At 36.9% G+C, this 25,927-nt stretch overlaps 1 protein-coding gene across 8 annotated transcripts in view; it reads right to left on the reverse strand.

The window, feature by feature from the left end:
- Positions 1-21,053, reverse strand: part of CC2D2B (coiled-coil and C2 domain containing 2B) — a 131,482-nt gene extending 110,429 nt beyond the window's left edge. The window contains exons 1-7 of one of the 8 annotated variants that reach the window (XM_056801779.1): positions 20,984-21,053; positions 20,773-20,900; positions 17,064-17,116; positions 16,700-16,768; positions 13,673-13,733; positions 11,251-11,327; positions 104-169 (exon numbers count right to left, since the gene is read on the reverse strand). In XM_056801779.1, the coding sequence (XP_056657757.1) occupies positions 104-169; positions 11,251-11,327; positions 13,673-13,733; positions 16,700-16,768; positions 17,064-17,111 (321 nt within the window). In that variant the 5' untranslated portion in view covers positions 17,112-17,116; positions 20,773-20,900; positions 20,984-21,053. Of the gene's footprint in view, positions 1-103; positions 170-11,250; positions 11,328-13,672; positions 13,734-16,699; positions 16,769-17,063; positions 17,117-20,772 lie in introns of all 8 variants that reach the window. The other 7 variants (XR_008912729.1, XM_056801822.1, XM_056801812.1 and 4 more) reach the window with 7 other exon arrangements.
- Between the last annotated feature and the right edge of the window lie 4,874 nt (positions 21,054-25,927).

The following is a 25,927-nucleotide window of genomic DNA, read 5'->3' on the forward strand; positions in this document are numbered from 1 at the left end:
TCAATTATTTAATATCAAGAAAATCTAGCTTACTAAGAATTAAAAATGACAGCTATTTCTCATATTTAATATAGTATGAGTTAACATTTATAAATAATTTTACCTTAGTCCTTTGCTGTAGCTTAGTATCAATAGCTTCCTTTGTTGAAGACTTTTCAACTTGAACAGTCTGAAACATAACACAAATGATAAGATACTAATCTGCATAAAATAATCTTAACTGTGCAATAAAATATTCTAGAGGTGGTTCAGTGGGTAGAGAGCAAAGCCTGGAGATAGGAGGTCCTGGATTCAAATGTGGTTTCAGATATTTCCCAGCTGTGTGACCTTGGGCAAGTCACTTAACCCCCATTGCCTAGTCCTTACCACTCTTCTGCCTTGGAACCAATCTTAGAGAGAATATAAGAACTTTAAAAATTTTAAGATTCTATGCACTTTAACACAACTTAATATTCCACAGACTTGTGTCTGTGTCCAAGTCAGTTAAGTTTCCTGGGTTTAACTGTTTTCCCATCATATGGGCATTATGAAAGAAAGGGAAATCATATAGTACATATGAAAAAAATTTGATTTCTTCTTGAAATTACTTTGTCTACTTACCCATATATGTGTAGTATCCCCTAGTAAAATGTAAGTGGGGACTATTTTGGTTGTGTTCCACTTATTTACACATAGTAGGTAATTAATAAGACTACTAAACTGAATTGAATGTTGATGCCCTTGCTATGATGGCAAGGTGTGGGAATTCAGACAATTCCTCCTTCCTCTGTCCTACATCTAGCTGGCTCAATGCTGCATTCCGAGTCCTGCTGCCTGAGTCAGCCAAAATGAAAATTCCTTTCTTCTGTTCTATCTCCTAAAATTCTCATCTGTGTCTAGCTAGCCCTTCTACTCCCCAAGTCTGTATCCTTCTTTGCCTTCCCATTCTACTGTGCCTTTCTGCTCTATCATTAAATTCATCTTAGATTCCTTCCTCTTCCATTATTTTCATCTCCTGGTACCTTTTGAAACCTAATCTTCTCCGGACTGAACTGCCACCTACATCACTTTCTCCTATCCTGGTTATTCCTGCCCTCACTGTATGAGGCCAGTAGAATCAACCTATTCCTTGCCTTCTAATGCCACTTCTAAACCTTCTTTCTGCCCTCATCACTTTACAGATTTTCCTCCTTTGACATTCACTCCATCCATCTCTATCACCTTGTTCAAATTCTTTCTGTTATAATATTTTCTCAAGCAATTCAAAATCTAGCACATGGTATTTCTACCCAACCCAATCTGTATATCATCTTTGCTACTCCCAACTTTAGTCATATCTTTGATCTCACTATTACCCCATTACCCTTAACTATGCTACCCCTTTTCCATTATAATCCTCTATCCATTCATCTATCCCTCTGCCTCACCCCTCTTTACCTATAGTTACATATATATATATATATATATATACACACACACACATATACATACATATATATTTATTCATACATATATCTTAATACATATATGTCTTGGCATTTCATCCCTCTAAGTATAATTCTTCTAGCTACCCAGGTGATAATAACAATTTTTAAGAGTTAACAATATCTCCTTTTCTTGTAGGGATACATATCATTTTAACTTATTGGGTCTCTTAAAAAAGGGCTTTTTGTTTTTGTTTTTGTTTTTTCCCCTTTCTTAATTACCTTTTGATAATTCTCTTGAGTTCTGTGTTTGGGCATCAAATTTTATGTTCAGGTCTTGTCTTTTCTTTGCGAATGCTTGGAAGTCTTCTATTTTATTAAATGACCATACTTTCCTCTGTAAGAATATAGTCAGTTTTGCTGGGTAATTGATTCTTGGTTGTAGACCTAGTTCCCTTGGTTTCCGTAATATAATATTCCATGCCTTTTGATCCTTCAGTGTTGATGCAGTCAGATCCTGGGTTATCCTAACTGTAGTTTCATGGTATCTGAATGACTTCTTCTTAGCAGCTTGTAATATTTTTGAAATGGCTGGGTAGTTCTTGAATTTGGCTATAACATTCCTGGGTGTTATAGTTGGGGATTAAATACAGGAGGTTTCAATCTCCACTTTTCCCTCTTGTTCAAGACTATAAGGGCAGTTTTCTTGGATAATTTCCTGTAGTATGATGTCCAGGATTTTCCTTTTGTCATGATTTTCCAATAGACCAATGATTCTTAAGTTGCCTCTCCTGGACCTGTTTTCTAAATCTTCTGTTTTGTGGATGAGGTGTTTCACATTTTCTTCAATTTTTTCATTCTTTTGATTGTGTTTTATTGTTTCCTGCTGCCTTGTGAAGTCATTTGTTTCTAGTTGTTGTATTCTAGATTTTAAAGATCGAATTTCATTGCTGGCTTTTTGGTCATCCTCCTCCTTCTGGTCTGATTTTCTTTGGAGGTCATCTTTTACCTCCTTTTCCTCATTTTCAAGCTGCTTAATTTTGGCTTTCAAGACACTATTTTCTCATTTTACTTCAAGTGCCTCTGTTTCCATATGACTTATCTTGCCTTTTCTTTTCCCAGTTGTCTTCAGCCTCTCTTAATTGTTTTTTGGATTGTATTTTGAGTTCTTCTAAAACCTGTGTCCAATATGCTAGAGTTTCTGTGTTTTTGTTTGATGTTCCTTGAGCCTCCTCTGTTTCAATTGCTCCCTCTTTCATTTATTTATTTATTTATTTATTTATTTGTTTGTTTGTTTGTTTGTTTGTTTGTTTATTTATTTTTATTTGGTCAATTTCAAACATTATTCCATGGTTACAAAAATCATATTCTATTCTTCCCTCCCCTTCCCCCCAACCTTCCCGTAGCCAATGTGCAATTCTGCTGGGTATTACATGTGACCTTGATCAGAAGCTATTTCTATGTTGTTGATGTTTGCACTAGGATGTTCATTTAGGGTCTATATCCCCAGTCTTATCCCTCTCGACCCATGTAATCAAGCAGTTGTTTTTCTTCGGTGTTTCTACCCCCACAATTTTCCCTCTGAATGTTGATAGTGTTCTTTCTCATAGAAGCCTCCAGGTTGCTCAGGATCACTGCATTGCAACTAATGTAGAAGTCCTTTACATTTGATTGTGCCACAGTGTATCAGTCTCTGTGTACAATGTTCTTCTGGTTCTGCTCCTTTCACTCTGCACCACTTCTTGGAGGTTGTTCAAGTCCCCATGGAATTCCTCCACTTTATTATTCCTTTGAGCACAATAGTATCCCATCACCAAACAGATACCACAATTTGTTCTGTCATTCCCTAAACAAAGGGCATCCCCTCATTTTCCAATTTTTTACCACCAAAAAGAGAGCAGCTATGAATATTCTTGTACATGTCTTCTTCCTTATTATCTCTTTGGGGTACAGACCCAGCAGTGCTATTGCTGGATCAAAGGGCAGACAGTCTTTTAGTGCCCTTTGGGCATAGTTCCAGAATGGATGGATTGATTCACAACTCCACATCCCCTCCAGCATTCATCACTTTCTGTTGCTGACATGTTAGCCAATCTGCTAGGGGTGAGGTGATACCTCAGAGTTGTTTTGATTTGTATCTCTCTGATTATAAGAGTTTTAGAACACTTTTTCATGTGCTTATTAATAGTTTTGATTTCTTTGACTGAAAATTGACTGTTCATGTTCCTTGCCCGTTTATCAATTGGAGAATGGCTTGATTTTTTGTACAACTGATTTAGCTCTTTGTAAATTTGAGTAATTAAACCTTTGTCCGAGGTTTTTGTTATGAAGATTGTTTCCCAATTGGTTCCTTCCCTTCTAATTTTGGTTACATTGGTTTTGTTTGTACAAAACCTTTTTAATTTGATGTAATCAAAATTATTTATTTTACATTTTGTGATTTTTTCTAAGTCTTGCTTGGTTTTAAAATCTTTCCTTTCCCAAAGGTCTGACATGTATACTCTTCTGTGTTCCCTAATTTACTTGTAGTTTCTTTCTTTATGTTCAAGTCATTCACCCATTCTGAGTTTATCTTGCTGTAGGGTGTGAGATGTTGACTGAAATCTAATCTCTCCCAAACTGTCTTACAATTTTCTGAGCAGTTTTTATCAAATAATGGATTTTGGTTCCAAAAACTGGGATCTTTGGGCTTCTCATAGACTGTCTTGCTGAGGTCACTTACCCCAAGTCTATTCCACTGATCCTCCTTTCTGTCTCTTAGCCAGTACCATGTTGTTTTGATGACCACTGCTTTATAGTATAGTTTGAGATTTGGTACTGCAAGGCCATCTTCCTTCGCATTTTTTTCTCATTATTTCCCTAGATATCCTTGATCTTTTGTTCTTCCAAATAAACTTTGTTATGGTATTTTCTAATTCAATAAAAAGTTTTTTGGTAGTTCAATAAGTAAATAAGTTTGGGTAGGATGGTAATTTTTATCATGTTACCTCGTCCTACCCAAGAGCAGTTAATGTTTTTCCAATTGTTTAGATCTAGTTTTAATTGTGTGGAAAGTGTTTTGTAGTTGTGTTCATATAGTTCCTGTATTTGTCTCAGCAGATAGATTCCTAAGTATTTTATATTGTCTAGGGTGATTTAAAATGGAATTTCTCTTTCTAATTCTTGCTGCTGAGATGTGTTGGAAATATATAGACATGCTGATGACTTATGTGGGTTTATTTTGTATCCTGCAACTTTGCTAAAGTTGTTGATTATTTACACCAGCTTTTTAGTTGATTCTCTAGGATTCTTTAAGGAGACCAACATATCATCTTCAAAGAGTGATAGCTTGGTCTCTTCATTGCCAATTTAAATACCTTCAATTTCTTTTTCTTCTCTAATTGCTACTGCTAGTGTTTCTAGTACAATGTTAAATAATAGAGGTGATAATGGGCATCCTTGTTTCACTCCTGATTTTATTGGGAAGGCTTCTAGTTTATCCCCATTGCAGTTGATGCTTGCTGATGGTTTTAGATATATACTGTTTATTCTTTTTAGGAAAGGCCCTTCTATTCCTATGCTTTCTAGTGTTTTCAATAGGAACAAGTGTTGTATTTTGTCAAAGGCTTTTTTTTGCGTCAATTGAGATAATTTTTACTTTTGTTGGTTTGCTTGTTGATTTGGTCAATTATGTGGATGGCTTTCCTAATATTGAACCATCCATACATCCCTGGTATAAATCCTACTTGATCATGGTGGATGACCCTTCTAATCACTTGCTGGAGTCTTTTTGCTAGTATCCTATTTAAGATTTTTGCATCTATGTTCATTAAGGAGATTGGTCTATAGTTTTCTTTCTCTGATTTTGACCTGCCTGGCTTTGGAATCAGTACCATATTTGTGTCATAAAAGGAATTTGGTAGAACTCCCTCTTTGCTTATTATGTCAAATAGTTTGTATAGTATTGGGGTTAGCTGTTCTTTGAATGTTTGATAGAATTCACTTTGAATCCATCATGCCCTGGGGATTTTTTCTTAGGGAGTTCTTTGATGGCTTGTTCAATTTCTTTTTTTGATATGGGATTATTTAAGAATTTTATTTCTTCTGTTAATCTAGGCAATTTATATTTTTGTAAATATTCATCTATATCATTTATACTGGCATTTTATTGCCATATAATTGGGCAAAATAGTTTTTAATGATTGCCTTAATTTCCTCTTCTTTGGAGGTGAGGTCTCCCTTTTCATATATGATACTGTTAATTTAGTTTTATTCTTTCCTTCTTATTAGATTGACCAGTACTTTGTCTATTTTGTTTGTTCTTTTTTTTACAATACCAGCTTCTAGTCTTATTTATTAGTTCAATAGTTCTTTCACTTTTGATTTTATTAATTTTCCCCTTAATATTTAGGATCTCTAATTTAGGATCTTCTGGGGAATTTTAATTTGTTCTCTTTCAAATTTTTTGATTTGCATATCCAATTCATCAACTTCTGCCCTCCCTAATTTGTTAATATATGAACTCAAAAGATATAAATTTCCCCCTAAGTACTGCTTTTGCTGCATCCCATAGATTTTGAAAGGATGTCTCATCATAGTCATTTTCTTCAATGAAATTATTGTTTCTATGATTTGTTTTCTAACTAACCAATTTTGGAGAATCATATTATTTAATTTCCAATTAATTTTTGATTTGTCTCTCCATGTACCCTTACTGATCATTATTTTTATTGTGTTATGATCTCAAAAGGTTACATTTATTATTTCTGCATTCATTTGCCATGTTTTTATGACCTAGGACATGGTCAATCTTTGTGAATGTACCATGTGCTGCTGAAGAGAAGAGAAGATGTGTTCCTTTTTGTCCCTATTTGTTTTTCTCCATATATCCATTAACTGTAATTTTTCTAAGATTTCATTCACATCTTTTACCTCTTTCTTATTTATTTTTTGATTTGATTTATCTACACTTGATAGTGGTAGGTTCAGGTCTCCCACCAGTATAGTTTTACTACCTATTTCCTCCTTCAATTCCACTAGTTTCTCCTTAAGAAATTTGGATGCTATACCATTTGGTGCATACATGTTGATTACTGATATTTCCTCATTGTCTATACACCCTTTTATCAGGATGTATTTACCTTCCCTATCCCTTTCAATCATATCTATTTTTGCTTTGGCTTTATCAGGTATCATGATTGCAACTTCTGCCTTCTTTCTATAAATTTAGGCCCAATAGGTTTTGGTCCAACCTTTAATTCTAACCTTGTGAGTGTCTACCTGCCTCAGGTATGTTTCTTGTAGACAACATATAGTAGGATTTTAGATTCTAATCCACTCTCCTATTTGTTTTCATTTTATGGGTGAGTTCATCCTATTCATCCTATTCACGTTCAAAGTTATGACTGTCATTTGTGTATTCCCCAGCATTTTGATTCCTCTCCTAGTTCTGTCCTTTCTTCTTTTGCTATTTCCTTTTAAACCAGTGTTTTGCTTTTAATCAATCCCCCTAATCCCATCCTTAATATGCTTCCCTTTCTACCCCCTCCCTTTTAGTTCCCTTATTTTTTTAGGGTCTGTTCAGTTCCCTCCCCCCTTTCTTCCCCTCCCTTTTTGTACTTCCTTTCCCTCCTAAGTTTTTTCCCTTCTCACTTTCCCTGTAGGATAAGATAGAATTCAAGACCCCAATAGATCTAGATGCTCTTCCCTCTCAGAATTGATTTCACTGAGAGTAAGTATTACCTTTTAGCATTCTCTTTCTCTCCTTCTTATAAGAGTATTCTTCCCCTCCCCTTCCCATGTGTATCTTTGTGTGATAAAGATTATCCTTTTTATTTTATTTCTTCAAGTAGCTCTTGATGCCATCTTTGATCCCCCCTCCCTTTTTCTTTTTTTGCATATCATCTTATACCACTTATTACCCCAATCTCTTCCTGTAAATGATCCTTCTAATTACTATAATAGTGAATGTAATTTTTGAGAGTTATAAATAACATTTTCCCCATATATTAATATATATATATATATAATTTGATCTTATTATAGCCCTTAAAGAAGAAAGTTTGAATAGAAAAAACATTTTCCCCTTTTCCTTCTCTTTCTTATTTACATTTTCATATTTCTCTTGATCTTTCTGTTTGGATGTAAACTTTCCATTTATTTCTGGTCTTTTCTTTACAAATACATGGAAATCTTTTATTTGTTGAATGCCCATACTTTCCCCTGGAAGTATATAGTCAGTTTTGATGGATAGGTGATTCTTGGTTGAAGACCCAATTCTCTGGAGAGAGGCTGTTGTTCCTGGGCACTATTTACCATCACTGCAGAAGTTTTTCCTTCCCTTTTTAGTCAGAAATCTGAGTGAGATGGGCAGGCTCTCTGTGTATGGAGTTAAGGAGCAAAAATTTTGCCTGAGGCAAGGTCTCACATCTCTGCAGCTTCTGCTGTTTGCTGCCCTTCTCTGTGCTATCTTCCCACAAGCACTCACAGTCTGTGCTCTTCAGCCTGCTGGGGTTTCAGCTGCTCTCAGGGGTAGGTCTTTGGTGGTCTTTGTCAGCTCCCAAGGACCTAGAAGTCACTCTCACTTGCTCTCGAGGTACCCCTCACTCACTCATTGATTCTGGTGTGAGCTGGCTCTGACTCTGGCTTGGTTGGTGGGGTGTGGGAGGGTAGATTAGCTCGCATTTTGGTGGGAGCTTTTTCACCCCCTTATAGTGTGGAAATGCCCAAATCCCATGTACCTTCAATGCTGTGCCCTACTGTAGAGTCCTTTCATTCTTATGAATTTGGTTTTTTTGGTCTTTTGAGGTAGTCTATATCGGTGGGTGCTGAAGAGAGGAAGAGTCCTGAGTCTAGATTGCTCCCATGTTTACCTGGACATCCTCTGTTTCATTTGCTCTTTGTTCATTGCCTGGCTAGAAGAATTGTAATTTCTTTTTTCTTTTTCTGTTTGCTCATATTTCCCCCTTCTTTCCCCCCTGTAGATGCCTGTAGTCTTGCTCCTCTCATTATGTGCTGGATCTGTGGGTTTGGGCTGATCTGTCCTGAAGGGGCTTCTTTTCTGCTCTGCTGATTGGTCAGGTTGAGCCCCGATGCCAGATCTTCCCCAGCTGTCAGCAGAAACTGAAAAGGAGCTGGGATTCCCTCCCTTGTTATTAAGGTATTCTGTAGTAATTGCAGCTTGCAGAGCTAGATGTGCTGTGAGGCCAAAACCTGGGGCGGGGGAGGAAGGAAGATATGGAGTGTCTGTGATTGGTCTGCCTTCTCTGAACTTCTCCTCCCACTGCCTCCTTACTACCTGTGTTCAATGCCCTGAGCCTGACACAGCTCTGCCCAGAAGGTACTCCCTTCAGACTAGTGCCCTTGTCAGCCCAGAGGTTCCAGCCACTGCTGAAGGCTCAGTACTATACTTGGAGGAGGGGTCCTGGGACCTTCCTTCTTCCTTTCCATTAAACCTGAGTGTTCTAGAATTCAGGCTCTTGGGGGGCATACCTTTTTAGTTGAGTCCAGCAGGAGGCTTCCTTAGCTCTGTCCTGTTGATAGATTTGGTTTTCTGTCTCCTAGAAGCATTTTGCTTTTAATTGGTGAGGGTTTTCAAGGGTTTGAACTTTCACTGCCTCTATGCCGCCATCTTGACTCTACCCCCTCCTCACTCCTCCTTAACTTATTCTTTGTCCTTATCATGATCTTATCATTATCTCAGTTCTCCCAGTCCATCACAGGCCTCATTTATTGCCCTAGACCTTTTGGTTAACCAGTACAATGTCCTCTTCTACTTTTCCTACTGTTTTTTTTTTTGTGCCTTATCAATCCTCCTCCTGTTACTAGGTGCTGCTGTAGAAAGTCACATAACCATGCCAACTAGGTATTTAATGTTGTACAGCCATACTTTCATTCTTCCTTGAGGGACTCTTTAATCGCATTCTCCAAAGTAGCTGGTCCAATCTTCTCAGTCCTCTAGTTCTCCATATCATATTTCCTATGACACATCTCAAAATTCTTCTACAACTTTATTCATCTATTCTGTGCCAATTTTTGAGGAATTATTTCCTTGACAATGGTCATCTCTTCCTCCTGTTCCCATCTTCTCTGGGAACTTGATGCTTCAGTCATTCTCTCTCTGCCTTTGTCTCTCTGTCTCCCTCCCTCTCTATTTCTCATCTTCAGTCTCTATCTACTAATTTTTTCCCCCTGTATAGAACATGTCCATTACCCTTTGAGAAATTTTCAGTTGATCCTGCCACTTCTTACTGATATCCAAAATCACTTTTATTTCATAGCCAAACTCTCAGGAAGTTGTTGATACATGGTTTGGTGCCTCTACTTCCTCACACACAACTCATTTGTCAAACTCTTGTAATCTGGATTCTACCATCATAATTAAACTGAAACTTCTTCTGTCAAAGGCTATTGATGAGTCTTTGTTGCTAAGTCCAATGACCTTTCTTAACACTCACATTTTTCTTAGTTGTCTGATAGGTGCTTCTCAAGATCCTTTGGGAATCCTCAATATCATTTCAATATAACTTGTCCCTACACCCCTCAGTATGGGCATTCTCTAAGCTCTGGCCTAAGTCCCTTTATCTTCTTGCTATACTATCCAAGAGGGTCCTGCTCCCTTGGGTTGAATTAACATTTCCATTCAGAGGATGGCTAAAACTACCTATTTAGCAGTAATAAGTCTCCAGAACTCCAATTCTGCATTACTAAATGAGATAATATATGTAACCCTTTGTTCAAATTTTATAGTCCTAATGAAATATTGGCTATTATTACCTACTCTCTATTGGTCATTTCCAGCATCTGGTGGTCTCTAAGCATTTCAAACTCAGTATGTTTAAAATTGAATTCATGAAACCTATCTCTTCCCTAAACTTACTTTATTCTGTTGAGGGTACCATTATTTGTCTAGTCATCCAGATTTATAGCCTTAGGGCCATCCTAACTCTGCCCTCTTCTCTATTACTTCTGCCCACCAATCCATATCCAAGTGTGGTTGACCACCTTCACAAATTTTCTTTCACTTATCTCTGTATCTCCATAAGGACACTATCCTAATTCATGTCTCAGTTACTCCTGGCCTAAACTACTGAAATTGACTACTAATTGATTTCTTTTGTTTTCAGTCTCCTCCTCCTCTAATCCATCCTCCATATAGTTGCTAAAATAACCTCCTTAAGGTGTATATATATATATATATATATATATATATATATATATATATACACACATACACACACACACACACACACACACACACACACATATGACCCTATCTTTGTCCTGCTCAAAAATGTCAAGGGGCTCCCTATTGCTTTTAGGAATTTCCTGAACTCAATACTGCATTTTGTTTTCACAAAAACCATCTTCCATTTTTGGAATTAATTCCTTTTTCACCTCTACCTAACAAAATTGCTATTTGCCTTCAAGGTTATTTTAAGTACTATCTCCTCAATGAAACTTCCTCTCATCTTCCCAATTGTTGTTGCTCTCTACTTCCTCATACTGTCATCATCCTTACTTATTTATCCACATAGTATATATTTTCCCTCAAAGGAATGTAAGCTCCTTGAGGGCAAGGAGTCTAATTTTTGTCTTTATATCAGTAGTGCTAACACAATGCCTTGTATAAATTGGACACTTAAGGAATATTCATTGAATTGAATTTCTATGTTCAAGGAACTGTTTAAGTGATGGGCTAAGTAGAGAGGACTAGGACCTTCTCAAATAATTTACAATATAATAATGAAGAGGATAGGCAGGGGAAGGATCTGAATTTCACTAGTGCCAAGGGTTCTGGGATCTTAAAAAAAAAAGATTACTCGGTTTTGTCTCATTTAAGAAGTTAAAATATTAAAGCATATATTACCTTTGCATTTTTCAGTTTTTCTCTTACTTTGCCTCTCAGAGCTTCAATTATATTTTGTTTTTCTCCTGCTCCCAACTCTACCACAAAATTAATATAACCAATCAACAGTAGGAAAAATGTTATTAAAAATCTAAATGTAAATAATGTTGAGCACAAAGAAGTTTATATAGGCCTGTTTCCTGTCTTATGGGCATTTCAAATCAATATTCAAATATGTTAATTGCTTAGCTCATATTTTCCAACTTCTATGAAGGCCACACAGATAATTATATTTTTAAATTTCAAATTAAATATTTTAAATAAGATAGGAGCTAATAGGTGCATTTTTACTGGGCAAGTGGGTAGGTAGTTTCTCTTGAAGATCTTTTTATGAATGATTTTGGACAGAAATTCACAAGGAAATCAGACAACCTAAGACTGCTTGGCAAGTCAGTAAAAGATATCAAATTTAAGACAGAATATAAGTTTTGGTTAAGATGGTGTTATGAAAGGGAAAAAAGAGAAGTCTATTTCTCCCACATAAATTCTAGCAAATACTAAAAATGACCCAAGAAAGACCAATGATGTAGAAAACCAAAAGGAAGAATTAGTAAACTCCTTAGTTTGATCTAGATTGACATTGAAAGATAAACAGAAGCTGCAGGAAATGGGGAGAGGGCTAACCTAAAAAAGCCAGAGGCAACTCAGAGAACACAGGGAAAGGGTCATATTAGAGAAACCAGTATGAACTCAAGTAGCTAGCTGCATCCTCAAGTTTCTGACATAGGCACAGGAAGAGGAGGGGACCTCACTCACACTTCCACAAATGGCCTTAAAACCAGCCCTAAAACCCAAACAGAGTCATTACAAGCTTGAACCATTTCCAATAAATAAATACTTGAGGCCAGAACCCAGTCCTGGCCTATCATACAAAAACAGGAGATAGAACACCCCCCAAATAGGTCACAGTGTAGGCAAAGAAAGCCCTCAAAAGTGCACTCTTCAGAGAAGACAACATATCTCAGAACTCTGAAATGAGTTTGGAGAGCCATGTAAGCATACTGGGAACAATGTGATATCCAACTACCATTAAGGTTCATTAAGGCCAAATCAGAGGATGGAACCAAGTTCCAATTTAGTATTGTGTAACGAAAAGGAGACAGACTATCTTAAGCCCGAATCCTCAAAGTTTAACCAGGGAACTAAGAAGCCAGGAATTGGGGCAGGGGATGGGACATAATATCAGCCACCCTCCCTAAACGAGTAGTGGAAAATATAGAGACAGTGTTATCCATATTATAATAGAGATTGAAGCAAACAAGGTTTATCTAATCTACCCAACATTATCAGATAAAACTAGCCTGAGCACAAAATCCTGGAAAGAGAAGTGAAGCTAAAAATATGACTAAAAAATAGGGGTGGAGCCAAGATGGCAATATAAAGGCAACATTTTAACTGAGCTCTTCTAATATACCTCCTCTACAACAACTTTTAAAATGATCCAAACTGACACTAATGCATTATTGGTGGAGTTGTGAATTAATCCCGCCATTCTGGAAGGCAATTTGGAATTATGCACAAAAGGCTTTAAAATAATGCATACCCTTTGATCCATCCATACCACTACTAGGTTTGTGCCCCAAAGAGATAATAAGGAAAAATACTTGTACAAAAATATTCATAGCTGCACTCTTTGTGGTGGCAAAAACTTGAAAAATGAAGGGTTGCCCCTCAACTGGAGAATGGCTGAACAAAGTGTGGGATTTGATGGTGATGAAATACTATTGTTATTGTGCTAAAAGGAAATTCCATGAGAACTGGGAGAACCTCAATGAAATGATGCAGAGTGAAATGATCAGAACCAGGAGAACATTGTACACAGAAAGTAAAACATTGTGGAACAATACAACATAATGGACTTTGCTACTAGGAGCAATGCAACAAGCCAGGACACCCCTGAAAGACTTATGGGAAAGAATGTTAACCACATTGAGAGAAAGAGTTATGGGAATAGAAAGGCAAAAGAAAAACATGACATCACTTGTCACATGTATATATAGGGGATGTGATTTGGGGTTTAGGATTTTAAAAATAGCTCTATAGCAAAAATGAATAATGTGGAAATAGGTGTGAAGTGATAACATTTGTATAACCCAGTGGAATTTCTTGTTGGCTCTAGGAGAGGGAAGGGCAGAGGGGAGGGAAAGAAAATTAATCATGTAAACATGGAAAATATTTTTAAAATATTAAAAATAAATAAACTAAAAAAACATGAGCCAAACTGAATTCTGAAAGTAAAAACCAATAAAAAGTCAAAGTGAGTAATTTTTATAGCCCCAGGCAGCTTAGAAAAACAAAAAGCACTATAGACACCAGGATGGGACTGGCAGGGAACATAGTACAGCAGAAGGGAGCAAATCAAAGTTGTGATCAGAGCAATTACCTTTCAGCAGATTTTGGTCGGCAGTTTCATCATCTGCAATATGTTCTGTTTCTTCAGATATCTGTGAAGGATAATTTTAATTATTGGAACTGAAGAAAATATAATTCTGACATATGACAAAGAAAATATTTTGGAATGAAAGATCATTCTAGAAGTTGAGAGGAATAATTGTTTTTATAAAAAAGTAATTAAAAAATTACATCCTATTCCTAAAATGGCCTTTATGCATATCTAAATTAAAAAAACAAAGCAAAACAAAACAAGACAAGTTTATCACTATCCATTTAGTTAAAATATCTGAAAAAAAATTTTAAACAGCCATCTTCATGCTACATACTTGCAGTTTGATAGGCCTTTTGCTACTAGAAATAATAAGTTTATCATTAATCATAGTTCCTATGGTTTATAAAATACATGATTACCTCACTTACCTAGAAGTTAGCTGTCCAGGAACTTTTATTATTTGGTAGAAAATTGAAAGTCAGAAGTAAGCAAGGGAGGACAAAAGACAAAGCAGTCAAGAGCTGTTTTGTGAGTTCTGCTTCACAAAAACACTACTTAGCCCTCCTTCTCAGTCTAGTTACTGTCCTCACAGACATGATTTTAGAAAACTGATCACTATAGCTATTAACCTAGCACTGGCAGCAAAGATGTGAGAGAGGCTGCTAGAAGCAATCCTAAAACGCGTAATAATACCAGCTGGTAGGCTAATAACAAGCCATAAAAGACCATAGTAACAGAGGGCCATTTAGTTGACCAACCCCAATACTTCACTCTATTATAGTACAGTAATTGATGTTCTAAACATTAGGTCTGAAGAGAAGATTCCAGGTGGACTGTCCCTCCCCAGAACCATCCCATGATATCCTCATCAGGGAACAGAAGAATTCCCTGTGAGTTTTAAGGGAATACCAATGGACTATGAGCTCTGGAACATTTGGCTAAGCTAGAAAAGCCCAGTTAGATCCTTGGGGAAAATGGTGTCTTCTGTCTAAAGACCAGCTAAGGTAGGTATATAGAATGGCTCACTCTAACAGGCTTTCTACTAGTTAATAAATTGTCTCAGTCATGGCAATTTATAAGACAACCAACAAATAATAACAGCCTTTGCTTCTACACAATGACAATATACCTTTCACATCCATAGTGATGACAGAAGAGTAGCAGAAAAGGGGGGAAATAAACAATAATTTATTAAGAATTGTGTTGAAATATTACTAGAAGAATTGAACTACATCAATGTTGGCTTTTTTACAATTGAAAACCATGGCCCAGAGTCTCCTAAACTATGGATTTATATAGCATAAATATGATCTTGGAGAAAGACTGTTAAAGATCAATTTATTTTTGGCTTTTTATTCTCTCATTCAGAATTTACTCTGGGGAATCTCCAAAGATAGCTTGGTTTGGTGACTGTGTGAAGGAAATTATTTAGGGAACACTAATCCTGAGGACAGAGTGTAGCCCTGGTGGCCCCTGGTATCAGTGTGAGCACCAGCATCAGGGTGAGTGACAACGTGGCAGAGCCAGTATGACTGTGTAGAGGGAAGAGCCAGCAGAATGTAGACATGGAAGGGCTGATGGCATGACGTTTGAAAGCCAGTGGGCTTCCAGACCTGGACTACCTATTTTGGCCCTTGATCTACGGCAAGACAGGGCCTTAGCCAGCCAAATGAAGAATCAATTCTATTTAGGCTGATACCTTCAATCTCTTACTCTTTCTCTCTTCATTAATAAATGCTTGTAAGTCTGGTGCTGAGCCTCCAAACAATCTTTTATCTGTTATATGACCATAAGTATAGGTAATACCTGCTCTGATAAAATCCCTCAAGGTAAGATAAGAAACATATATCGTAAAGCGGATAACTTTTATTTCACCCCACAGAAAATGTAAATGGTGCACAAGAAATAAGAACCTACAAATACTTGCAATAGTGCATGAGCAATTCTCTCTTTTTTGGTGGGTTCTACTTTTCTACCAGAGTCCTATATTTCTTCTAAGTAACTCAATCTCTACCAAAAGAGCTATTAAGGGCTGTTTGTAATATAAGCAAATGGGAACTTCCTTCTGGCACAGTTCAGAGACCAGAGAGTGGACTTTCCCATCCAAGCAGTGACAGTAATTCTAGTTTATCTTGAACAAAAAAAATGATCATCTTTTTTTTAGATGTCCAATATCACTATACTTCTTTCTGTGAGTTCTCAAAGATTCTGTTGCCTTTCAAGAGATTGGATCCTAACTCCCAGACATGGTTAACTTTCTATAATTTGATTAGTCTCAAAGAATGTACTTATTTCAGTTGGGAAAGTATAGTACAAAATGCCACTCTCTCTTCTCTGTGTATTCTGATATGAGTTCTGGATGTATATTTGAGATCCCTCCCCTCTCAACATTTCTGCTCTCACTAAAAGGTGACTTCTCTGCATTTATGACATAGATGCCCTGGATTTATAGATTGTATAGAGGGTCAATGTTTTGGAATGCTATCCAAATTTACCAGTCACACATATGTCAGAAATGAATTTCAAACTGTTCTTCCTACCTCTTCATCTTTGTCTCTTGACTTTCTTGGCTTCCTTCAGGTCCCAGATAAAATCTCATTTGTGCAAGAAGTCTTTCTGATCCTTCTTAATGTTAGTACTTTGCCTCTAAGATTAGTTCCTGTATCCTGTCTATATTTTGTTTGTTCATAGTTGTTTATATGGTGCCTCCCCCATAAGACTTAAAGTTCCTTGAGAATAGGTAGGGGGTGTTTTTTTTTTTTAACAATTCTTGGTATCCCTAGTATTCAGCACAATAACTGGCACAAAGCATATACTTAATAAATCCTTTTTGGTTTATTGGCTATACAAAGTATTGGTTTGTTTTGTGCCATGGCATATTTATTCCTACTAATATTCATTACCAGCCTCTGATAACATGAGATCAATGATTTCTGTAAAGTGAACCCAACTTTGTGAATAGCCTGAATTGACTATTTTTCATTTAGAACAAGACAAATATCGACAGACTAAATTAGCACATACCTTTTTTTTCATATCTTCTCTTCTCTTAGAGATCTTTTTCATAATAAATCTTTCTTGAGGCTTCATTTTCTGAATATTTAAGAAAATACATTCATATGAACAGATTGTATAATATACCTCTTACTGAGCTAAAATGACTTCTGCACACATATCAGTTATTATTTACTATTTAAAGATTTTCATTTACTCATATACTACTTGAAGTCTTGAAAATCCATAAACTTAAGAGAGAAAATGAACAGAGGTGGTCAAAATCAGAATTACATATGCTTTGAATCACATGAGAGCATTAAGTTCAGATTCTGGTGCATTTATGTTCAAAATAAGACAATGATTTTGAAAATAATTTTAAAACATCACTTTCCTTAACTGTATCATCTGATAGCTCTTCTCTTTTCTGACAATGATCCATTAATTCTGCAATTTCACACACAAAACAATGTCACCAGGTTAATATGTAAAATAACAAATTGACTCAGTTAATTACTGTGTAGGCTTCTTCTTTTTTTTTTTTTAAACCCATACCTTGTGTCTTGGAGTCAATACTGTATAGTGGTTCCAAGGCAGAAGAGTGGTAAGGGCTAGGCAGTGGGGGTCAAGTGACTTGCCCAGGGTCACACAGCTGGGAAGTATCTGAGGCCAGATTTGAACCTAGGATCTCCAGTCTCTAGGCCTGGCTCTCAATCCACTGAGCTACCCAGCTGCCCCCATTGTATAGGCTTCTTATCAAGATAATAAACCATCTAATTTCAAATTCCTATTAGTCATTTAATATTTTCCAAGTAGAAAGCATAAAATTGTACATTTAGAATTTTGGTCAATAGTAGTTAGAAGGGGCCAGGAGAGAAAATAATTAAGGATCTCTCTCCCTACTTTTGAGGCCCTTTATCACTAACAACAAGAAAAGCTGAGATGACTAGCATATTTTTCATAGATATTTTATATTGTTATGGTTTGACATTACCTTCTAATCCAATATTTGCATTATTTAATAATGAGTTATGAAAATATCCTAAAGCCCCAAATTCTGGATCTTTAATTTCAACTCATTTAAAATAAAATGCTAAAGTTCTATTTATCCCACAACTCAATCACCCCCTCAAATGCCTATAACAAATGTTAATATTATAGAAGTTTTCACACTCTCTGAGAATTTTCTAAAATATCATTTTGTTTTAGTAGCATCAGTGGATTAAAATTACAGTAAATTTTTGCTTAAAATTAATTATTTAGGAAATACAATATTCTGCTACTCTTTTCCCAGTTAACTAGAAATCATTAATCATTTTTTATTTCACTTTTGTTGACAGTATTCCTAAAAGTATTAGTTTACTTCTATACCCCATAAATACATCTTGCATCCTTTTCCTGTTCTCCTCTCACATGGCAGCTATCTTGACCAGAAGACCAGTCATTCTCTACTCTAGGATAAAACATATTCCTCAGCCTGGCTTCAACCTTTATATATATATATTTAATTTTAGGTTTTTTTAGTTCCAACCAAGTTGACATGCCATCTCCTGTCTTTAAGCTCTCTTCTATGCCTGGAATATACTTCCTCCTCACATCAACCTCTCTTCACACTTACTCATCTCCAAAGTATAGTTCAAATAGTACTTCCCTTTCCCTCTCCCTGCTTGGGGAGAGATTAATGATCTTGCCTTCCTCCAGTTAGCTTGAATGAGGCAGTGATTTTTTCCTTTTTGTCTTTCTCCCACATACATGTTAGGTACTTAGTAAATGTGTGGTGGTACTGTTAGTAAGTAGTATATACACACATACTTAAAAATTTCTCCTGAGTACTAGTCAAATTAATCTTCCTAAAAGATTATGTTGATCAAACTCCTTAGCCTGACATTTAGTCAAATCTGAACTCCAATAATTTTGCTCAAATTCATTACCCAATACTTTTCTAATGAGAATTATTCACTTTATGCCAATAAGATCTATGCCTGTTCATTTAAATAATTGATAAAAATAGTAACCAGAATAATGCCAAAGACAAAGCTTAGATACATTTCACTAGAGATCCTTCCCTGACTAGCCCAGTCTATGTTGGGTCTCATTGACTGTTAGAGATGGAAAAGATCTTAGGTATCTAGCTCAATCTTCTCATTTTACAGCTAGGGAAACTGAGACCCAAAGAAGTTAAATGGCTTATTCAAAAGGCACACAATAAAAGCACGAGGTTTAAAGCTGAAAGGGAACTTAGCAATTACCTAGTTCAACCTTATAATTTTAAAGATGAAGAAACTAAGGAATCAAAGGAATAACAGCTCACAATTTGCAAATTACCTTAAAGATAACACTAGGGAGTAAATTGGCAGCTAGGTGGCACAGTGGATAAATTGTAGGACCTGGTCAGGAAGACCAGAGTTCAGGTTCATCCTCAGTCACTTATTAACTAATTGACCCTGGGCAGGTCACTTTAACCACTGTCTGCTTCAGGTTCCTCATCTGTAAAATGAGGATGATAATACTATCATTGACTTCTGGGCTCCTGTGAGGATAAAATGAAGTAATATTTGTAAAGTGCTTTCCAAACTTTTAAGCATTATAAAAATGCAAGCTATTGCATACAGGCATTATTTCCCAACTCACAGATGAGGAAAAAGTTGTGACTTTTCTGATATGGCTAAAAATTTCTTGGGCATATGACTTGCTTTAAAATTCATTTGTACTGGGGGCAGTTGGGTGGCTCAGTGGATTGAGAGCTAGGCCTAGAGACAGGAGGTCCTAGGTTCAAATCTGGCCTCAGACACTTCCCAGCTGTATGACCCTGGGCAAGTCACTTGACCCCCACTGCCTAGCCCTTACCACTCTTCTGCCTTGGAGCCAATACACAGTATTGACTCCAAGACAGAAGGTAAGGGTTTAAAAAAATAAAAATAAATAAAATTCATTTGTACTGACAGAGCACATAGAAAAAGATGTCCTAACTAGAGTACACACAGAAAATGAATTCCCTATCAACCTAAGGATTCTCCAAAGGAGACTCCATATTCAAATATAACATTGTACTAATTGAACTGAAACAAGAACACTATACATCTTTTCTATGGAGGTCCATAATGATTCAGAAAATATCCTTTTAACTATTTACACAGGAAAGACATTTATTTCTCACATATTATGTATTTTCAGTTTACTTCTCAATGGACAACTGAGTTAGTTCATTGATAAATAGATCCCTCTGTAACAGGTATGTGTATCTTTATAGGTTCCCTGGGGCTTAGATACCTTAGATACCAAATAGTTTAAGACCTTCATTTTATAAGGGTAATGTGACCCAAGGACACCCAAGTCCAAATCCTTCCTCCTATGATGTTTTACTATTTGTCACATCAAGTGACCTGAAGCTTATTTAGCAAGTAACAACCTCTCTGGCCTTCAGTTTTTTCATCTATAAAATAAGGGAGGTTAGACTAGACAGCCTGGAAGATCTCTCCCAAAACTAGATCTACGGTCCTAAGATTTAGTGCATCCAAGAGACCTGAGATGGTCATCCATTCGACCTCATCATTTTACGGTGGGTAAGGTGACCAAAGGAAGGAAAACTGCCAAAGGTGACTCAGGTAGTGTCAGAGTTTAGGATTTAATGTAGGAAAGGACCAAAGGAGTAAAACTGAGGTAAGAGTTTGAGCCTGGGACCTCTATTGACAAAAGCTGGCATTACATAATAGGACAGCTCTGGTCTCTAGTTAAAAACAACAACAAAAACTTCCATCCATCATATGCTTCAGATATTTGACTAACTGTGGGTCGCGGGACTGGGTTACGCTAGGTGGCTCAGTTTCCCTATCTGTAAGATGAGCGGTTTGGATCCCATGACGTTCAAAGTGCCTTTCAGCTCTGATTCCAAATCAAGTCTTCAGCCTACACCCGACTTTCGGTAGAAGCAGCACTAGAGAGAGTAATTTGAAGTATACGAACTGTGCTTAAAATAAAACCCTCCTCCCACAATCGGGAGTCAGTCCGATACTTCCCAAGGACCACTAAGGGAGGAAAATGGGCGGAATGAACTACCAGCTCCAGAGACTACATTTCCCAGCAGACCCCGCGACCCAACCTACTTTAGGTTACTTGTTCTGTCAGGCCGATATTCTCTCATGAGCACTCAAAACCTCGGATGGCCGGCCCCGGTACTTTGGTCAGACACTGGCCGAGGAAAGGCTCTCAAAGAAGCCACCCAACTTTTTCCCTGAGGGAAAAAAGAGCTTTAAAATATTCGCCAGACTATCTTCGGGTTGCCTAACGTTCCCCACAGTTCCCCATACCACCGACCACAAAGTGAACAACCAGAACGGATTTCGTGAAGTCGGTGCTCGAGCGGCCGCAATGCAATCAACTTTGGAGCATGCGCTGTTCCGGCGCCTTTGGTACGTTTAGTTCTAGCCTTGGGATCGACCGCTGAAACGCATCGGGTTTGCGAGCCGTGGTCGTAAAGGGGTGGGGCGGCCTCTGGGATTGGTTGCTGCAGCTGGCCACTGTGGAAGGAGAGGGTGACTGTGGGCAGGAGAGCCAGATCTCTCTGTGGGAAGCCTCCCTCTCGTGCTCTGGTGATTACCGCACATCCCACCGTGGTCAAGAAAAACGGAATTCCCTATCCGTAAGTTTCGGCTGGGAGCACGCCCGCCTCCTCCTGCTCCGCGGCGGGAGCGGTCCTGGGCTGCCAGGTGAGTACATCTCTCTGTAAGGCCGGAGCTCAAGCTTGGATGCTCTGCCTCTCCCCGCCAGCATCTAGGGTTTCCGCTTGCCCTTGGCAGCCACTGAGAGGATAAGTCTCCAGGTCCGTTTGTTTTTTCATCCCACTCGAACTTACAAAAATAGTTAGAGCTTTCGGATGGTCTCTTCAGGAAATTGCCTCCGGGTTTGGAAACTGAAGATCGCTCTCCTTAGTTCCTGTTTATTAAAAAAAAAAAAAACCTCACTTTGAGTGGATTCAACAGGTGCAACAGCTGCAAGTTTTTATATTTCTAGAGTGAATCGTGGAAGTACGTGTAAGTGAGCTCGAAGAATCATGTGAATTTTAGGACACGTACGATAGGATTGTTTAATAAAATAAATAAGATCCGAGTTTCCGTATCCATATTGTCCCCTTGGAATTGTTTAATAAAAGTAGTTTAAATTTGTTCGCCTGTTTCTTTTCCTGGTTTTTAAAAAATATCCTGTATTTGGAAACCGGTTTTACGAAAATGATAGCTTGTCAGGAAGGAAAGGAATCTTTTCCATTCATTTCAATAAACATTAAATAGTGAATATTAAGTGTATGTATGTATATATATATATATATATATATATATGCCAGGTACTGTACTAAACGTTGGTGGTACAAAGGTGAAAAATAGACCCTCCTCTCAAAGAGGGGAAGACAGTATGAAAACTATGGACAAATGATCTCTACAGGATAAATTAGAGATGATCAAAAGAGGGAAGGCACTAGCATTAAGGATGATAGGGAGATCTTCCTTTAGAAGATGGGATTTTAGTTGGAACATGAAGGAAGACAGGAAATAGGAGAGAGTAGAGAGTATTCCAGTTATGGGAGTCAGCCAGTGAAAATTTCTGGAGTCGAGAAGTCTTGCCTGAGGAACAAGGAGACCAGTGCCACAGCATTTTAGAGGGGGGTGGGCAAGAAGTATTGAGGTGCAAGAAGAATGGAAAGATAAAGAGTGGACAGGTTATGAAGGGCTTTGAATGCCAAAGAGGATTTCATATTTGATTCTAGAGGAGATAGAGTGCAGTGTTTATTGAGGAGTTTGGTATATATCATTTGTTTAGTTTTCATGCTGTCTTCTCCACTTTGAGAGGAAGGACTGTTTTTTTTTTTATCTTTGTGTGCCAATGGCATATGTGTACACTTAATGTGTTCACTTGCTACTTACCATTTATTGACATGAATGTAAACTATTATTTTCCTTCCTGTCATTTCTATAAATTTTGCAATTTTACAATTAAAAATTTACAAATGACCAGACTGACCTATCCTCCCTCATCTTTCCAGATAGTTAAAAGACTTGAGTTTAGATCCACCCTGAGATACTTCATAGCTCTGTGACCCTAGATAAGCAAGGGGGACAGAGGCAGGAAAACACTCTAGTTGGAATGGTATCATCATTACACTATATCAAACTCCATAGTATTGGAACTCTGCCATCAGTTAACTTTATCAACAAAGATCTTTAGACAAAAGCACTTATTTTCTCCACAATATTATCTGCAAGCCGAATGACTTAAAAGTGTTTTGTTTATGATTTTCTAAGCATAGTTTTAACATTATCAGTAGTGGAAAATAGCACAATGTTTCACCTAAAATGTCTCCTATAGAATGCATTTTTCTACTCTTTGCAGCTCTAAGCAAAACCAAAAATTTTTAGAGACTGTCTATAGCCTTTCAAAGATTTCTGACTTATTTAAAACATGACTTTTTTGAGGGAAAAATTATTCTGCCTCACCAATATCTACTACATGTACATTTGAAAGATATTTCAGTTTATTGTATTTTTAGCTATCTGAAGCTAAAACATACAAAGCAAATTATGATCTTTCTTCTCCACCAATAATAGTGTTTGTGAATTTCAATGAAATATAGAGTGTATCATTTCTTCCTGAATTTGGGCCTTTGACTTTGCATTTCTGTGTTTCTATAACTTAAAACATCTCTGTTATTTTTATACTAGTTTCAGCTTCTCCAGTGAGTTTTCTTTTCTAACTGGTTTTGTATTTATCCACAACAAAAAGGACATTTCTTCAGTTTTTTCAGAATTTAAGACAATAAAATTTAACTATAACTGTGTAAATTTCACTTTTACATATGTGATATGTATTGTACTTTTTTCTTGAAAGTTGCAGGTTTGAAGAGAACCACGTGATTATTCTTGTACTTGCCAAAACAAATGATGTTGAAGAATATGAGGGATAGTGTGGTAAAGTGAGTAGAGATTGGGCCTCAGTGTGGGGATGATCTGGCTTCAAGGCCTGCTTCCAATTTATGCCGGCTGTGAGATCCAGGCTGGGCAGTTATTTAAATATATCCTTGTAAACTCTCTTAAGACTCTTTAAGTTAGAGAACGTTTACAGACCTTGAGAAAGAAAAGTTTCACCAAACACATCACAACCCCAAGCCCCCAAAAGTTACCTTTAATTCCCTGCAAAGATTGTTTACCTTCACGTTTGCACAGTTTTCTTGTGCAGCAGCATTCTTGTCTGGACTATGAGAGCCAACAGACTAATGGTGATGGTGGCAGATTGCCCTCTAGAGGAGATTCAATATCTGTCAACTACAGTTAGACCTCATTTATGTATAATAATCTCTGCATTCTATTCCCTGACAACTGGAACTTATTCACTATGTTACTCTTATCTTTGTTGACTTGTATTTGAACTTTTTCATTTAAAAATGAGTGTTTTTATATGTGGGAAAGGGATTAGAAAATAGTAATGAGTCTTTCCTATTACTTGAAAGGTTTCATGGCCCTCTCTACCCCCAGTGGAGAATTTCACACTGCTTATGGTGTTCAGAAGTCCTCTCTTATTAAATTAATGAATCATTGCCTAATATCAGATATCCCAGTTATCACTCCACATTAAAAAAATATTTTTAGGTTCGGTTGTCAAATTGTGGGTTACTTGTTCAGTACTGTCAAATCTCTTATCGACTTCCATTTAGACAACAGGCTATTATGGATAAGTGTTCTAACAGCATTTAATTTTTACACTCTGATCTTTTAAAATTCTAAATCTTTTAATGGGATTTTAAAAATATATACTATGTACTGTTGTAAACTGATCTAACCATTCTGAAGGGCGAAACTATGTCTAAAGGGCTATAAAATTGCATACCCTTTGATCCGGTAATACCACTTCTAGGTTTGTATACCACAGAGAAAAAAGGGGAAAGGACTTACTTGTACAAAAATGTTTATTGCAGCCCTTTTTTGTGGTGGCAAAGAATTGGAAATTGAGGGGATGTCCATCCACTGGGGAATGTCTGAACAAATTGTAGTATGTGATGGTGATAGATCTACTGATGCAGAATGAAATAGGCAGAACCAGAAGAATATTGTACACTACAACAATATTGTGGGATATTCAACTGTGAAAGGCTTAGCTACTCATGGTAATACAATGATCCAGGAAAATTCTGAAGGACTTATTACAAAGAACACTATCCACCCTCCAGAGAAAGAACTGTTGGAGTTAGATACAGATCAAAGCATATGATTTTTTACTTTAGTTTTTATTGGGGTTTTTATTTTGGGGTTGTGGTTTTATATGAGTATTCTTACAACAATGAACAATATGGAAATATGTTTTGCATGATAACACATGTTACCCAGTTCAAATTGCTTACCATATTTGGGAAGGGAGGGGGGAGACAATTCAGATCTTATAACTTCCGAAAACCTGTGTGGATAATTACTATTACATGTAATTTGTAAAATATCTTATAAAAAAAAAGAAAAATACAAGCTACCTGTATTTTTTTTAAACCCTTACCTTCCACTTTAGAATCAATACTTTGTATTGGTTCTAAGGCAGAAAAGTGTTAAGCTAGGCAATGGACCTTCCATCTTTAGGCCTGACTCGATCTACTGAGCCACCTAGCTGTTCTTACAATCTACCTCTTTGTCTTATACAAAACACTGATTAAAATCTTGTGTTTCCTAGGCAATTCAGCCTCATCATTATGAACATGTTCTGTAGTATAAGTAGATGTAGCAGTAGATGTAGGTTATGTGTAACTTGAGAATGAGTTATTTGTTTTAGCATTTCTGTATTTCAGTTAAAAGAAACATGCCCCTTCTGTGTGCATCATGTCATGCTAGGGAGAAATTTAAAGAGAAGCAATTTTACATGTTATTTCATTTGAGCGTCAGAACAACTCTGTGAGGTAGATGTTATTGTTAACCTCATTTTACAGTCAAGTAAACTAACACCGAGGTAGTGTGGTATAGAGGAAAGAACCCTGAATTTTGTGTCACAGGACCTGATTTTAAATCCTGCTTTGCTTCTTAGTGCTGTTGTAGGAAATACAGGATTAGCTTTGCTACAAAGCAGGAGATCCTACAGGCCAACATTCCGGAGCTCTAACAACAGTACCTGTGTAACCTCAGAGCAGATTTCTTAACCATAACAGTAAAGTGTGGGAGGTTAGACCAGCGACCCTTTCAGCTCTAAATGTGAATAAGGCATGATCCTTTGCCCTTATAGAATTAACAGTTTGGT

This window comes from Monodelphis domestica, chromosome 1 (genome assembly GCF_027887165.1).
Source record: "Monodelphis domestica isolate mMonDom1 chromosome 1, mMonDom1.pri, whole genome shotgun sequence".
NCBI lineage: Eukaryota > Metazoa > Chordata > Mammalia > Didelphimorphia > Didelphidae > Monodelphis > Monodelphis domestica.